We start from the raw sequence: 15,173 nt of genomic DNA, 5'->3' as shown, positions 1-15,173 counted from the left end.
TTACAACTCAACTTACATTTCACAAAGTTACACTTTTCCACACTTCTATCAGTCTCAAAATTGGGGATTTAGAGCCAGTTTCGGTTTCCTCACACGTATGAATTCACACTGCCGATTCCAAAACATCGCAAACCCAAATTGCGCATGCACAGAAATCGCAGCTCAATTCATGAATATTCATGATAGGATTAGACTTGTATATCGGGATCGTTTCGCATTTGCATCAGATGTCAATCTATAGTCCTACTCATGAATATTTAAAAAATTAATAACTTATTGTTTGTTTGATATTGTTCAAACTTTCACCCATCAACTTTTCTGATTTTTCTTTGTCCTTTAAAAACAAGTTTTTATTTGGTTTGGAGTCTAGTTATCTCAATTTTAAAGCAGCCATAACTTTCTTATTTCTTGTCCAATTTTTTTCAAACTTTCACCATTCCGTTTTATTATTTTTCTATCCTTTCCAACACAACAAGTGCCTGTCTGCGTTTTGTTTGCTGCTAAGCTTGTTAATGTTTCGTTTTACATTCAAATCCTAATGTGAATCTTAATGCCGTAACATTCTGTACATACGTTATGCATTTTGTAAATATGTTTATTGTTATTCAGGGCCCCATGGAAGACCACTACTTATTGTTGAATGGGCTACCCTGTCAAAATATCAGAAATAAATAAATAAATAAATAAACAAGTACAATGATACACCAACCTGGTGGGCTGTACTTTAACGGATGATGATGATGATGAGTTATGACCAAGTGTGGATTCCCCTTTACAAATGAGATAATCTTGCCTTATTTCTGTCTCGTCTCTCTCTCTCTCTTCTACAGGGCATGGATAGCTTATTCAAGTTCCTCTTATTACTGTGGTGTGTCCAATGTGCGCTTGGTGCATCAAAGTCCAGGCCTATCACCACAACCCTGGAAGCAAAATGGACAAGGCATTCAGTCGCCATGGAAACCAGTGAATTCATAGCAGAAAAGAGCGATGCAGCCTTCTGGAAATTCCTGGAACAAGTGTCGGCTTATAAAGAAAACTTCAGTGAGTAGATTAAAGGAGAATCGACCACTTGAAACCAGTTAAATAGTTGCATTGTTTTTTTTGTTGTTGTAGATCTATATGATATAATCAAAGATACCAATGAATGAAAGTTGAGAAAACTTAAGAGAGAATAAGTAAGTTATAAGCATCCGAATGATGCGACCACTAAATCCTATGGAGATCCTCTCCTTGGGAATGCCGCGATATGTGTGATATCATACATGAACAACTTTGTCATATATTTGTGTTTGTAAATGTTTCACATAAACAGCATAGGAAATACATGAGGGCGACAGGTGATTTCACCCCCCATGACTGCCCAAATCGCTTTTCTTTTAAAATTCCTCCAAAATGCATGCTTTTGGGCGACAATTCTTTCTAGAGTCGCCCCAAGATATATTCCAAATGACATTCAAGATTATTTAGAAAATCAATATTCTAACTGGCAGACGAATAATATTTGCTTTTACTGCACAATTACTTTTTACCCCTGAAAGTAGCCCTTCAAATGAAAGAAATTGCCCTCAAACTTCTGAAATTGCCCCAATGTGGAAAAGAAAAATAGCCCCTAAAAATTATTTCCTATCCTACATATAGATATTGTCAGTGTCCAAGGGAGACAGTTGTAGACATCTAGTTCAGATTGCCAGAGAGGGTCTCTATATAAACGTAGTGTTCTTGACATTCAAATGTTCATGAATTTATTTTTGCTAAATCAGTAAATCTTATTGTTCTCAAACTCTTGACCTTTTTCTTGTTTTATACCAGCTGCTAGTATCTTTTTCCAAGAGTTTCATTTTCCTTTGTTTATTTGGGATGATGATGTGTCCCGGTATCTGGTTGTGCAAGGAATAAGTTTGCTTACGGGTAACCAAATTGTTTAACATTTTTGGTCATAAGGGAAAAGCTCTGGGCTAATTTCTGTACAGTCCTATGATTTTATCTACTAGACGAAAGACTTTGTGCGTCAGTCTTAAAAAAAGGTGGAGCAAATTGCTGTAGAACAGATCATTCCCTGTTTTATTAAAGATTTTAGATGGTTTCTTGTTATTTGTAACAAGAAGTGGTGTAGAATCTTCTTTGTTAGTTCTAGCCATTACAAAAAATAATATTCTGCTCTTTTTGCCACTGTTTTCTCATAAAAGAAGGAAGAGAAGATAAAATCATGGTGAATTCATGGGGGGGGGGGGCAAAGTGGCTGTGGCCCCCTGTTGGCAGGGTAAGTAAAGAGGAGAACTAAAGAGTAGAGAATCGAAAAAGACAAAACAGTATTTTTACTTGAGAATTCCTTAATGTTGTAACCCGCACCCGTTGCGGTACCTGCCGGTATGCCCCCGATCGCGGGTTGCGGGCCTGGCCGAGTTCATTCTCAAACCCGCAGACCGTCATACGAAAAAAAGGGAGAAGTAACAACGCATAATAAAAACATTAACAATGAAAGTTGAGTTAGGATCATGTGCTTCTTAAGTGGCGGATTCTTTTAGAGACGTAGATATTTCCTTTTAAAAAATGCCGGCGTATTTTTGTCTTGTGAACAGTGAACAGGACTGAGACAGTTCGACATAATACATCGAGTTGCTCTTTCAAAGGAGCGCCAGTGCAGCGCAGTCAGAGAAAGGAATGTTTTACGACTGGGAGAGGGGGAGAGAGAGAGAGAGAGAGAGAGGGGAGGGGATGTGTTCGGAGAATGTAAACAGAAGCCAGAATACATTGCGTAATCATGTCTGGCAAGGAGCGAGTGATAGGCCACGTGGCAGAGAGTGGGGCGAGTCGAGCCTGTTTCCACGGCAACGCTCGCTGTTTGAGCTCGGAGGGATTTGCAGTGCAGGCAGTGAGACAGTTGTTTGCTTATTGGATTACCAAATTAGGTCATGACCTGATAGAGCGTGCCGTCAGGTCAGAGTGTTAGCTGCCCTTTTTTGAAGACATGCTAAGCTGGTCTAGTCTAGTGGCTAACTAACCCTCCTTTTCGTTATTTCATACATTTACTGATGAAAACTGAAGCCCCCGCACCCTGAATGCCCAGATCTCTTAATTTTTCCGATGTACAATTGATTGAAAGTCTTTAAGATTTCTGAAGATGTAAAATTGGATTGCAATGGATTGCAAGTTTCTTGAAAATACCTCTCTCTTGACCGATCGATCGAGAGAGATAAAAAATAAAAAATAAATAAAAGCCTAGCTAAGCTAGCTAAGCACTGTACTAGTAACACGAGCTGTTTACGTAAGTTCATGGGCGCCCTCGTGCACGTTTGTATTAGTTTACAAAGAATTGGAAGAAATACAAAAACAGAAGGAAATAATATGGAGATATACAAGAAGAAAAAATTGACTGTATCATTATCCTGGTATTTATTTCAATTTTGATTACTTTATAGACGAGGTCCCATAGAATTGAATATTGTAATTATGATTGTTGTGAGTCGTCGTGTCGACTGACCTGGACTGAAAAACAACATTGCCGATCTTTGCTGGGCAGCCTGGGCTAGCTAGCGTGCGCTGAGCTGCGGCTCCAATCAGAGGAGTTAATTGCGTAATGCTTTCAATTTCGAGATCAGAGCGGACCCATTTCGTGGTACAAAGTCACCCAAAAAACATTTTCTCTCCGGAATAAAAGGCGAATTTGCAAATTGTAAGTAAATTCACTCTAGGCTAGGTTAGTAGTTGGCATATATTTTCCTGATTTGAGCCTGTATAGTGTGGGGATTGCAGAAATAATATTTTTCATTTTTCAAAGATAAATTGACTTGCGGGTTAAAACCCAACGGGTCAGCGGGTCCCGCTTGCAAATTATTGGATTATACGGGACGGTACGGTTCGGGTCTTCACTTGCGGGTTACAAATTCAATTCCTATATCTGATCATTTATATGTTTGTTTCCTTTGATTAGGTCATGACGAAGCCTTGTATCACTTCACACTCAAGATGGCTAATCGTCACTTGTCAAGCATGGAACTGGACTTGCTGAAATGGGCCCTCTCCATTCATGCCTACGCTCCTAAAATTGAGATGTACCACCAGGTGAGCTATAACAACAGATAGGTGTGTCATAAAGCTATTTGTAAAGTTACGCACAACTTGTTCTTAGGTCATAAATAAATTATACAGGGATATCATTTAGCACAAGAAAGGATCACCAGTCTTGCGTAAAGTCATTTGTATCTTATGAACAGCTTTATGAAACACCTACATGTACCTGTAATTACAGTCAGAGGCGGATCCAGGTAAGGGCACATCCAGCCTGTGCCCCCCCCCCTTTTGAGAGACACCCCCCCAAAAAAAAAAAAATAATTAGAAGGGAATATTTAATGCATACTAAAGTCAGGACTTTTTTTTTGCTTGTCAAATTTTTCTTGGAACAAAATGACCACAATTTGGTAGTGAAAAACTTGATCCCCTTGTTTTTTGCCTGTCAAATTTTTCCTGTACAAAAATGCCCCCCTCCTTTGGAAAATCGTGGATCCGCCTCTGATGACAATAATTGTGACTGTGAGACGAATGAAGTTTGTGGTGGTGGTGTTAATAATAATGATGATGATGATAATACAAGTAATGGTAATTAATCTCATTATTTATAATGTGATTAAGACATTGTATGTATCTGATCGCTTACAGATTTGATATAATTGGCATTTGTGTAATGCAGTCTAATCTACTTTGGGGTGTACCATTGTTACTGTGATGGCGATGATGAGGATAATGGTGATGTTGATGGTGATAATAGTGGTGGTAGTGATGGTGATGATGGTGATGATGATGATGATTATGATGACAATATATGTTGAAGACCTTGGTTTTTATATCTATTTTTTAACATTGTAGATATATTATACCTTTTTTCTGTATTGTCTTTTGTAATGACTTAGTAGGAGGTTCTTCTAGAATCTTAGTTTTTTGTATATTTGTACTATTCTTTTTTATTCTGATGTTTTTGTGATTTCCTAAGCTGTTGATGATGTCTTTGACATCTTTTATGTACGAATGTGGAAATGAACTTTATGAACTTCATGAACCCTGGTGAAGATGTTTTTGATGATTGTATGATGATGATGGTGGTGGTGGTGGTGGTGGTGATGATGATGATGGTGATGATGATGGTGATGGTGGTAATGATGATGATGGTGATGATGATGATGATGGTGGTGATGATGATTATGATGATGATGATGGTGGTGATGATGATGATGATGGTAACAAATTTGATGCTTTGCTTTCTTTTCACCATTTTAAGATCGCAAGGAGCCTCGCGGTACCAGAAAATTGTGATACTTTCATCGATGTGCATGGGAAATTTACCTGCTCACTTGACAGACTGGATGAACTTATAGGAAACGTTGGTGAAAGGTAAAACCGTTTGTATGGAATAATTTTGATATGTGTTATAATTGTGTAATATACTCAATGAAATAATGCAAGAATTAAACAGCTCCAAAAATTATCTGAATTATAGGACAAGGTACAGTGTACCTGATTTGTAAGAAAGCACAAAGGCTTGTAAAACTTTGAGAGAACTCATAGCTTTGAGTCCTTTCTGAGGGACCATATTCCTGATAAGCATTTTTCGTCCTTAATAGGGTCCTGCTTAAAGTTTTAAAGGCAGAAAGTTCTCTGCTTTCGAATGATGTTTTATAATTTCAATGTAGTTTGGCATGAATTGTAATTATTGATGTTAGAATAAATTTGATTGGTTTGAAAGTGAATAATAGGTACTACATGAATGTGAATGATTGGTTTGAAGGTGAATGATAGATATGAATGCGAAAGGAATGCAATTGCAGCAAACAAGGATCTCATGAGAACATTTTCAAAATCCATCATATCATATCATCATCTAGATCTAGTATATTTACATTTATTCTGTGCAATCATGGAAGCTAAGCTGAAAGAAACAGTTCCACTGAAGATTACTAACACAGATAAACATATGTGGGACAGTGTATTGGTGTGCAAGTATTGCTTGGCTAACATCTCGGCCCCGTAACACGAAGGTTAGTGAGTAATCGCTAAAGTGAAATGGCCTAGCTATCAAGATCATCGATGCTCAGTAGACTGACTAGGAACCAATCAGAATTGTCCTTCAAATCCTGGTTTGAATTCATCATTTATACAGTACATACAAACACTTGGGTCATCATTTTATGTGATTCTGTTTGAACTCATTGGTTTTTATTGTCCATTGTTTTTGTTTTTACATCAGGCGTAAACCTGACATCTTTAAAGTTGATCATGAGTATAAGCGATCATCTAATGGATCAGTGGTGGCAGTCTTGTACGGTGACATAAGTGATTACAAGTCAAATGTTGCAGAATTCCACAAAGCCCTCGCAAGTAAAGCTGCCTCTGGAGATATCCAGTATGTTTTTAGACATTACCAAAGGGTAAGAGTCCATTTTTGTCTTGCCTGCATAGCAGGAGCGAGATACAGCGATGCGGCAACAGTGTCATCAACATCAAATCTTAACAAAGTTTAATTTTTTTATGACCTCGAAACTTGGAAAAGGAGGTGGACCTATTTCACAAAACTCACTTATCATTTAGCACAATCTTCAGGTCGCATTATCAAGGTCATTTAGGGTCAATGAAATTTGACCATATCATGGTATCAACACACTGAACCTAGATTAATATTTTTAATTTTTGGAGATCATTTTAAAAATCCTGTGGGCGAGTGTATTTTCAAGTCACATGTTCCAAGCTCATTCGGGGTCAATAAAATGATATCAACTTTCAGAATTCAACCAAAAACAAATAATAATATCCAAGACCTTTTGAAGCGCATAGGGACGTTATGACATGATGTGATATGCGCTATACAAGAACTGCATTATTATATTATTATAACAAAAGTTAAACATTTTTAATTTTTAAGATAATTTTTGAATGGTTGGTCCTTGTTTTGTAAACTTGAATACTTAGTGTTAATATCAGATGCCATAATTGGTAGGCCACTGGGTCGAGGTCAAAAGTAATTTTTAATCAGTTTACTGAAAATGCTTAAGAAGTAGGATAATCAAATTAACTGTAATAACTTACAATATTATGGTTGTTTGATATTACAAACGATATTCCATGAATAATGTCTTTTAAGGTCAAGGTCAAAGTTACTCATCTACGTTGTAAGCCATTTAAAAAACTATTACTCTTTTAATTCAGTGAGTATTATCTAATTATGGGATTGATTATCTTGTTTGTATTGTCAAAGATTCTGCAATTCAGCCTCTGGCAGTGAATTCATTAAAAAAAAACCATATTACCTTTATGAACGTTTACTTGCTAACCTGTGAATTGTCATTTAGGAATCTTCTGGGGTCAAAGTTCGTCTTTCTGGTTATGGTGTGGAACTGGCCATCAAGAGCACGGAATACAAAGCAGTGAATGAAGATGAGAACAAAGACGGCTCTGCCAAGACTGAAGCCAGTGTTGATGATGGGCCGGATGAAATCGAGGGATTTGTCTTCAGTAAACTGAAGTGAGTAAGGCTTTATTTCTGTTTAGTAATTGAGTGCGTTATTGGTCCCATGTTCTGGAGGGCATCTTGATATTGAGGAATTTGACTTTTGTTAGCCATTGTTTAAAACTTACATTCCAAAGATGTTATTTCCAAAAAATATCCCTAATCTTGGTGTGTGTTGTATTTGATATTGTTCATATTAGTGCTGTTATTGGTAAGAAAATTCTCTGTTGATATATTTCACTAAATATATCTTACCGATATCGATAACTATCGACAAAAGATCATAATCAATACGCATTTTTTATGCATTATAGCATGGAGCTACTGCTCCATGAATATAGCATTGTCACAATACTTGCGTTGGTCAAAATTTGTATCTGCCACTATACCAAGAACGCTTTAAAATCCGCGTTCACTGGATTCAAACGATTACATAACATCTTTTAACAAACATATAAATTAGCATAAATACATCTTCACCTTTCACGTTATTAGCCTTATTTTAGGGTTGGATGAAGTTTTCTCGATAATTTGGGTTTTTTTGGACATTGTTCTGAGCAGTCAACGACATTCGCCTATCCGCCATTTTTATATCGTGCTGTACATTTTCGAACGTAGAGGGCAGCAACACACGGCCATGTGCTGCCTTCTAGTTGGTTAGTTGGTACTTCACTAAACTTGAGCTTGCGCTTGTGAATGTTTCGATACATTCCGAATGGAGTCAAGTGCAGTCATGATGTTTGGATTGTCATGATTATAGTGTGGTGAGATCGTGTTTTGTGGCTAGTAATTATTCGTACTTTGTTCAGACTTTAGAGTGATTTCTGTTGCTGTTCTGTGCATTTTGAGGAAAAATATGTTTCGTGATTTTCTGATTAAAAAGCCACTTTCAAAAGGCCGTTTCCGTGAATTCCGTCTGTTTTCCGTAATCACAGTCATGTCCGTACATAATAGCAGGTATTATCGACAACGAGAGAAATGTTATCGATATCGCTAGGTGGCAAAAAACAAGCGATTATCGACAAGACTAGCAATAAAGAGGTGATCGATAACAGCACTAGTTCATTTGGTAAAAATCAGCAAGGAAAAGGTGGAAACAAAATCAAATTTGTGCCCATACCTTCAAGATATATGTGTCTGAAAAGTCACCGTTCAATAAATCTCCCAGGGAGAATGATGTAATTCATGTTATTTTGTGGAATTAAATTGGGATGATGTTTCCGGCCACTTTAATTTTCACTTTTTTGAAGCACTAGATAATAATTTTGGGGAGCATTTTTTTTTAAACGGCTTCATTTGTACAACACATCACAGACACAGGTGAATGAGACCTAGCGTCTCAGAATATTGCAAGTCCAATCAATGTTATTTAATGCCTTTCAGTGTTAAAGATAGGGAAAGAAATACAAAATGCAAAGCATGAGATGAATAGACAAATAAAATGAGAGGTCGAAGGAAACTTATTTAAGATGTCATCAAAACAAAGTCCTACATTATCTTACTTCAGTAAATGACTGTATGGAAAGGAATGTTAATTTTATATTTTCTTTTTGTGCTAGGGAACTCCACCCGGATTTGACCGAGGAGCTTACTCAATTCAAACAGCATTTGGTGGACAACACCAATATAATGGAGCCCCTCAAAGTATGGCAACTACAAGGTGAGATGATCCCAAATGACTTTGTTCTGAATTATGTTTTGCACATTATTTCAATTCTATAACCCTAATTTTAACTGGGTTATTTCACACTTGCAACAGCCATACAGAAACATTGTTGTGAAGCGTCGTGCTGTAGCGGTTCTGACTCTCGCCTTGTATTCAGAGGGTTGTGTGTTCGGATTCCACCACGGCCTAGCATCCTTTGGCAAGGCGTCAATCCACACTTCGCCACTCTTCACCCAGGTGTTAAATGGGTACCGGTATGAGAAAGCCTCTGTAGTATGCCTAGCGATTGAGTCTTGGAACTCTTGTTGGAATGCTCCCCAGGGAGTGGAGAAAGTACATACATTGTGTGCGGGCATGCCAGGATCCGATGACTGGGGTAATAATAATTGCAATGTATAAGCGCTGTATAAATGTAATTATTATTATTCATTATTAACAGAGAACTAACAGTGAGCCTAGTCATATTTTTCAGATTGTGGTATCACACGTTGATCCAAGATGCAGGCCTGCCAACCAGTACGTTTTAGCCGTATTTAGTACGTTTTTGCAACCAAAATACGGCAGTACGTTTTTTCTTTGAAAAATACGTTTTTTGTAAAAAAAGAAAAATAATAATCTCTATATGTCTCTATTTCATAAAACGTACACAAATATGGTTATTAGATCAATGTAATTTCAGGTAACTTTTTTTTTTTTCAATCATTTTGTTAAAACCAGGGTGAAGATGTTTTAATGGTTTTTTTTTCATCTGCAAGAGCAGTGCGCATTTTAGCTTGCATGCAGCTTGAGCGCCGCGATGAGCGAGTGCGCCAAGCATTTTGTTATGAAATACACTTTTTTGGGGGAAAAATACAGTTTTTTTATCACAGAATACAGTTTTTCATTCCCAGAGGTTGGCAGGTCTGACTTTGATGTGTTAAGTTCATTGTGGAGTGTTCAGTCTTCAACACAATTGTTTACGTGTGGGGCGCAAATGTAAGAAGTGATCGAACTTTGCCATTATGCATGCATATTTATCTCACACGGTAAAAATACTGATTTTTTGTCAAAATACTGATTTTGGGGGATAAGAATACTGAAAATGCAAAATACAACTTGGCAGCTCTGAAGATGTAAAATAGACGTGTTACTGTGACATTAGGCATCGCTGCGACATTACTGGTTGTAACAGGGCCTCTGTTAGCACATTGTTAGCACTAACAACGTTTCTGCATGACTGGTCCAGGTTTTTACTCCAGATTTTTGAAATCTAGGAAGTACTTGGTGGTGACATTCAATATCGCCCTTATGACAACCCAAATCAACCCCTAAAATGTGCAAAATGGCATGCTTTGGGACGAATATCTTTTCTAAAGTTTCCCCAAGATCTGCCACAAACAATATTCAAGAATAAAATACAAAATCAATTTTTTTACAGCAGAATAATGAGATAGGCATTTGCAACATCATTGCTCGATGAGAAAACAAGTAGCCCTTGAAATGTAAAAAAAAATAGTTCCTAAAATCCACCAGTCGCTCTGATGAAGCCAAAAAATAACCCCCTAAATATCAAAATTATCTTCTACCCTGATTTTCATGTAATGTTATGTTGTATCATGCAATCATAAGTCATGTTATACTACATTAGGTCATTGTATCTTATTGTCAACAATTTTTGTAATTTGGCTACATGCTGCACTTCAAGTAACTAATTCTGTAGAGGTATTGTGGATCAGTGGATCAGTCTCTGGACTTTGAACCACAAGGTTCGGGGCTCAAATCCAACCGCAGCACTCGTTTCCTTTGGCAAGGCATTTATTTACATTTGCTGCTCTCCACCCAGGTGTAGTACATGGATAGCCATGCTAAACCCAGGGTAATAGTATGCAGCTCTTGGAAATTGTACTAAGCGCTCTATAAATGTTGCCTATTATTATTATCATTATTTCAAATTGAATTGAATTTTTCTTTATCAGACATCGCCTATCAGGCAGCGCAGCGGGTACTGTCCACCCCTTCAGAGAACGCTCTTCAGGTGTTGACGGATATCAGCCAGAACTTTCCTCTTCTAGCTCGTTCCTTGATCAGAACGCCGGTGAAGAATGAGGTCCAGAAGGAAATAAAGGAGAACCAGAAAGTGAGTTGGAATTGGTAGTATGGTAATAGTAATTGTAAATGGTAGTGGTAATTTATTTGTGATTGGTAATGTCAAAATAATGATGAATGGTTATTATGAGTGGTAATGGTGTGTACCAATGAATCTTAAATCGTGGTGATGGTAATGTAATGGTGAATTGTAATTGTGTTTGGTGATGGTAGTGGTATTGTAACGGTAATTGTAAATGGTAGTGTACTGGTGAATTGTAATTTTGTTTGATGATGGTAGTGGTAATGTAACAGTAATTATAAATAGTAGTGAATTAAAATTGTGTTTGGTGATGGTAGTGGTAATGTAACAGTAATTGTAAATGGTAGTGTTGTGGTGAATTGTAATTGTGTTTGGTGATGGTAGTGGTAATGTAACAGTAATTATAAATAGTAGTGAATTAAAATTGTGTTTGGTGATGGTAGTGGTAATGTAACAGTAATTGTAAATGGTAGTGTTGTGGTGAATTGTAATTGTGTTTGGTGATGGTAGTGGTAATGTAACAGTAATTTTAAATAGTAGTGAATTAAAATTGTGTTTGGTGATGGTAGTGGTAATGTAACGGTAATTGTAAATGGTAGTGTTGTGGTGAATTGTAATTGTGTTTGGTGATGGTAGTGGTAATGTTACAGTAATTATAAATGGTGAATTAAAATTGTGTTTGGTGATGGTAGTGGTAATGTAAAGCAGACCTTCATTTTTGAGGAGCGCGATCGCGCCGGCGCTCCTACCGCGCTCCTTAAAAAAAATAAGGAGAGCAAAAAATCGCGCTCCTAAAAAAAAAAAAAAAAAAAAAAAAATGAAAAAAAAAATTGCTAAAATTTCACATTTCACATCTTTAAATCTATGAAATGGTCTTCTTTTTTCCATAATTCCTTGAAATTACTTTGATTTAGTTGAAAACTATCAGAAAAATTAAGAATATTCATCTCTTTCCCGACTCTGATTTTAATTCAAACTCGGTAAATATTTGCAGTCCCATGTAGTCCCATATGTAGATTTTCATGGCAGCACCATGAAAGTCTACATGTGGGACTACAATATTTACCGAGGTAAGTTCAAATCAGAGTCGGGAAAGAGGTGAATATTCTTCATTTTTCTGATAGTTTTCAACTAAATCAAAGTAATTTCAAGGTATTATGGAAAAAAGAAGGCCATTTCAAATATTTAAAGGTGTAAAATGTAAAATTTTAGCAATTTTTTTTTTTTTTTTTTTTTTTTCAATTTTTTTTAAATAATTTTTTTTTAGCAGTAGCGCATACGACATCTTGTAAACGTATTGACGTGACCCAGGCCTAGTTTCACCACAGATTAATTAATAGCTAACATAGCTACTGCATATATACAATGTTAAGAAAAATCTACAATTTATCATACATGTATTGTAATGAATTGATTTGAGCTCCTCACGGAAAGCGATTCTGAGGAGCTCAATTGAGCTCCTCAGAAAAATAAGGAGAGCGATTTATTGAGCTCCACGAAATTATAAACGTGAAGGACTGGTAAAGGTAATTGTAAATGGTAGTGTACTGGTGAATTGTAATTTTGTTTGATGATGGTAGTGGTAATGTTACAGTAATTATAAATAGTAGTGAATTAAAATTGTGTTTGGTGATGGTAGTGGTAATGTAACAGTAATTATAAATAGTAGTGAATTAAAATTTTGTTTGGTGATGGTAGTGGTAATGTAACGGTAATTGTAAATGGTAGTGTACTGGTGAATTGTAATTTTGTTTGATGATGGTAGTGGTAATGTAACAGTAATTATAAATAGTAGTGAATTAAAATTGTGTTTGGTGATGGTAGTGGTAATGTAACAGTAATTATAAATAGTAGTGAATTAAAATTGTGTTTGGTGATGGTAGTAGTAATGTAACGGTAATTGTAAATGGTAGTGTTGTGGTGAATTGTAATTGTGTTTGGTGATGGTAGTGGTAATGTAACAGTAATTATAAATAGCAGTGAATTAAAATTGTGTTTGGTGATGGTAGTGGTAATGTAACGGTAATTGTAAATGGTAGTGTACTGGTGAATTGTAATTTTGTTTGATGATGGTAGTGGTAATGTAACAGTAATTATAAATAGTAGTGAATTAAAATTGTGTTTGGTGATGGTAGTAGTAATGTAACGGTAATTGTAAATGGTAGTGTAGTGGTGAATTGTAATTGTGTTTGGTGATGGTAGTGGTAATGTAACAGTAATTATAAATAGCAGTGAATTAAAATTGTGTTTGGTGATGGTAGTGGTAATGTAAAGGTAATTGTAAATGGTAGTGTACTGGTGAATTGTAATTTTGTTTGATGATGGTAGTGGTAATGTTACAGTAATTATAAATAGTAGTGAATTAAAATTGTGTTTGGTGATGGTAGTGGTAATGTAACAGTAATTATAAATAGTAGTGAATTAAAATTTTGTTTGGTGATGGTAGTGGTAATGTAACGGTAATTGTTAATGGTAGTGTTGTGGTGAATTGTAATTGTGTTTGGTGATGGTAGTGGTAATGTAACGGTAATTGTAAACGGTAATGTAGTGGTGACTGCTAATGGCAAGAATGTATGGTAATGGTAATAGTAAGCATATGAACAAATTTAGGAGAGTTACAAAGTCTCTGCCTTTGTTTTCTTGATATTGGCGTCTGCTTCTATGGGCCATGGATTGTTATTCGCTGACCCTGATCTTTGTGAAAAGCATTGGAAATTCCTGTTTTAGACACTTCTATGGGGGTAAAGCAAAATTGATGTACATGTACCAGCCAGAAATTTTTTCTTCCAAGCCTGCATGGTGTTGGTGAACTGTCTGGCCTGGGAAAGTGGGTTGATGACTTTATCCTTAGGCAATTTCTCAGTGGCCTCACCCTCCACTCAGGATGATTGGTATTTGAATGTTGTCATGCTTCCCATGTGGCTTTAAAACACATTATGTGGTTTAGTGGTTAGAGCATTGGACACATGATCTTAAAGGTTGTGAGTTCAAATCCCTGCTCTTCTATTGCCTCCGATTTGATCAGCCACTGTGTATGATTAACTTGGAAATATGTTTCCTAGTTAATGGTTTATAAAAAAAAGGCTGTCTCGCCGAGTTCCTACTGGAGTTACCATAACAGAAAATGTCTATTTTATACCTCGGTTGTTGAGATGAATCAAATTATCCCCTTTTGAAATGTTTGTTTTTCCTCAGTTATTTGGGATGAATCATAACACAGATCAAGGAGAAGCTATCATCATGGTGAATGGTTTGGTCATTGATACAGAAGTAGCTGATCCTTTTATGTAAGTATATGAGTTTTCCTTTTTTTTCTAACCCATTAATTCACAAAGGTGGTTTTATATCTGTAGTTTCAAATCATGGCATTTTTTTTTGCATTGATAAGGTTTCAAGCTACACTGACTGCCTCCTTCAATCCTGAAGATTCTTGCAGCATTGTAGTACCGGGGACTGGCAGGTGCAATACACCGGGTGAACACCCTACTCTTTGACGAATAGTGTATTGGTTTTAACGTGCATAGGTTGTGACTCTCCTATACATACATGTAGGACCAATATTTGCGTCCTTTCCGATGGACGGAGTGTTTTCCAACTGCATTCACACCCGCACTGAACACAGCGTTGAGGCACGCTAACACACAACGCTAGCATCAGATTTCTTGTTAGACGTCTTCGGGCATGCTGCGGGACTCGAACCCATGCACGTTGAGATCTACGATCTTATCCAGAACAGGCTCTCTAACCCACTGAGCTACGCTGCCTCCCTTACGCCTAGTTTATTGCATATGTTGAGACATTTTCCAATAATAGTGAATGCATTTTTTTTCCACAGTATGCTGAATTGATGCTAATTACTATTAAAGGTTCATGTATTAATTAGGAGTTCATCAACACACACATTG

General features: G+C 36.6%; 1 protein-coding gene across 2 annotated transcripts in view; it reads left to right on the top strand.

Annotated features, from left to right (window-relative positions):
* The first annotated feature begins 833 nt into the window (after window positions 1–833).
* The window catches only part of LOC129279599 (UDP-glucose:glycoprotein glucosyltransferase 1-like), a 59,932-nt gene continuing 45,592 nt past the window's right edge, over window positions 834–15,173 (top strand). For both annotated transcript variants that reach the window (XR_010296141.1, XM_064111522.1), the window contains exons 1-8: window positions 834–1,041; window positions 3,932–4,062; window positions 5,273–5,385; window positions 6,239–6,419; window positions 7,338–7,510; window positions 9,055–9,155; window positions 11,117–11,277; window positions 14,464–14,555. Coding sequence is in view for 1 of the 2 variants with exons in the window: in XM_064111522.1 (XP_063967592.1) it covers window positions 834–1,041; window positions 3,932–4,062; window positions 5,273–5,385; window positions 6,239–6,419; window positions 7,338–7,510; window positions 9,055–9,155; window positions 11,117–11,277; window positions 14,464–14,555 (1,160 nt within the window). In the remaining variant the exon portion in view is untranslated. The remainder of the gene's footprint in view (window positions 1,042–3,931; window positions 4,063–5,272; window positions 5,386–6,238; window positions 6,420–7,337; window positions 7,511–9,054; window positions 9,156–11,116; window positions 11,278–14,463; window positions 14,556–15,173) is intronic.

The sequence above is a fragment of the Lytechinus pictus genome, chromosome 16, assembly GCF_037042905.1.
Source record: "Lytechinus pictus isolate F3 Inbred chromosome 16, Lp3.0, whole genome shotgun sequence".
NCBI classification, from domain to species: Eukaryota; Metazoa; Echinodermata; class Echinoidea; order Temnopleuroida; family Toxopneustidae; genus Lytechinus; species Lytechinus pictus.
Note: the sequence above shows the minus strand (reverse complement) of the source record. Positions and strands in the feature narration are given on the sequence as shown.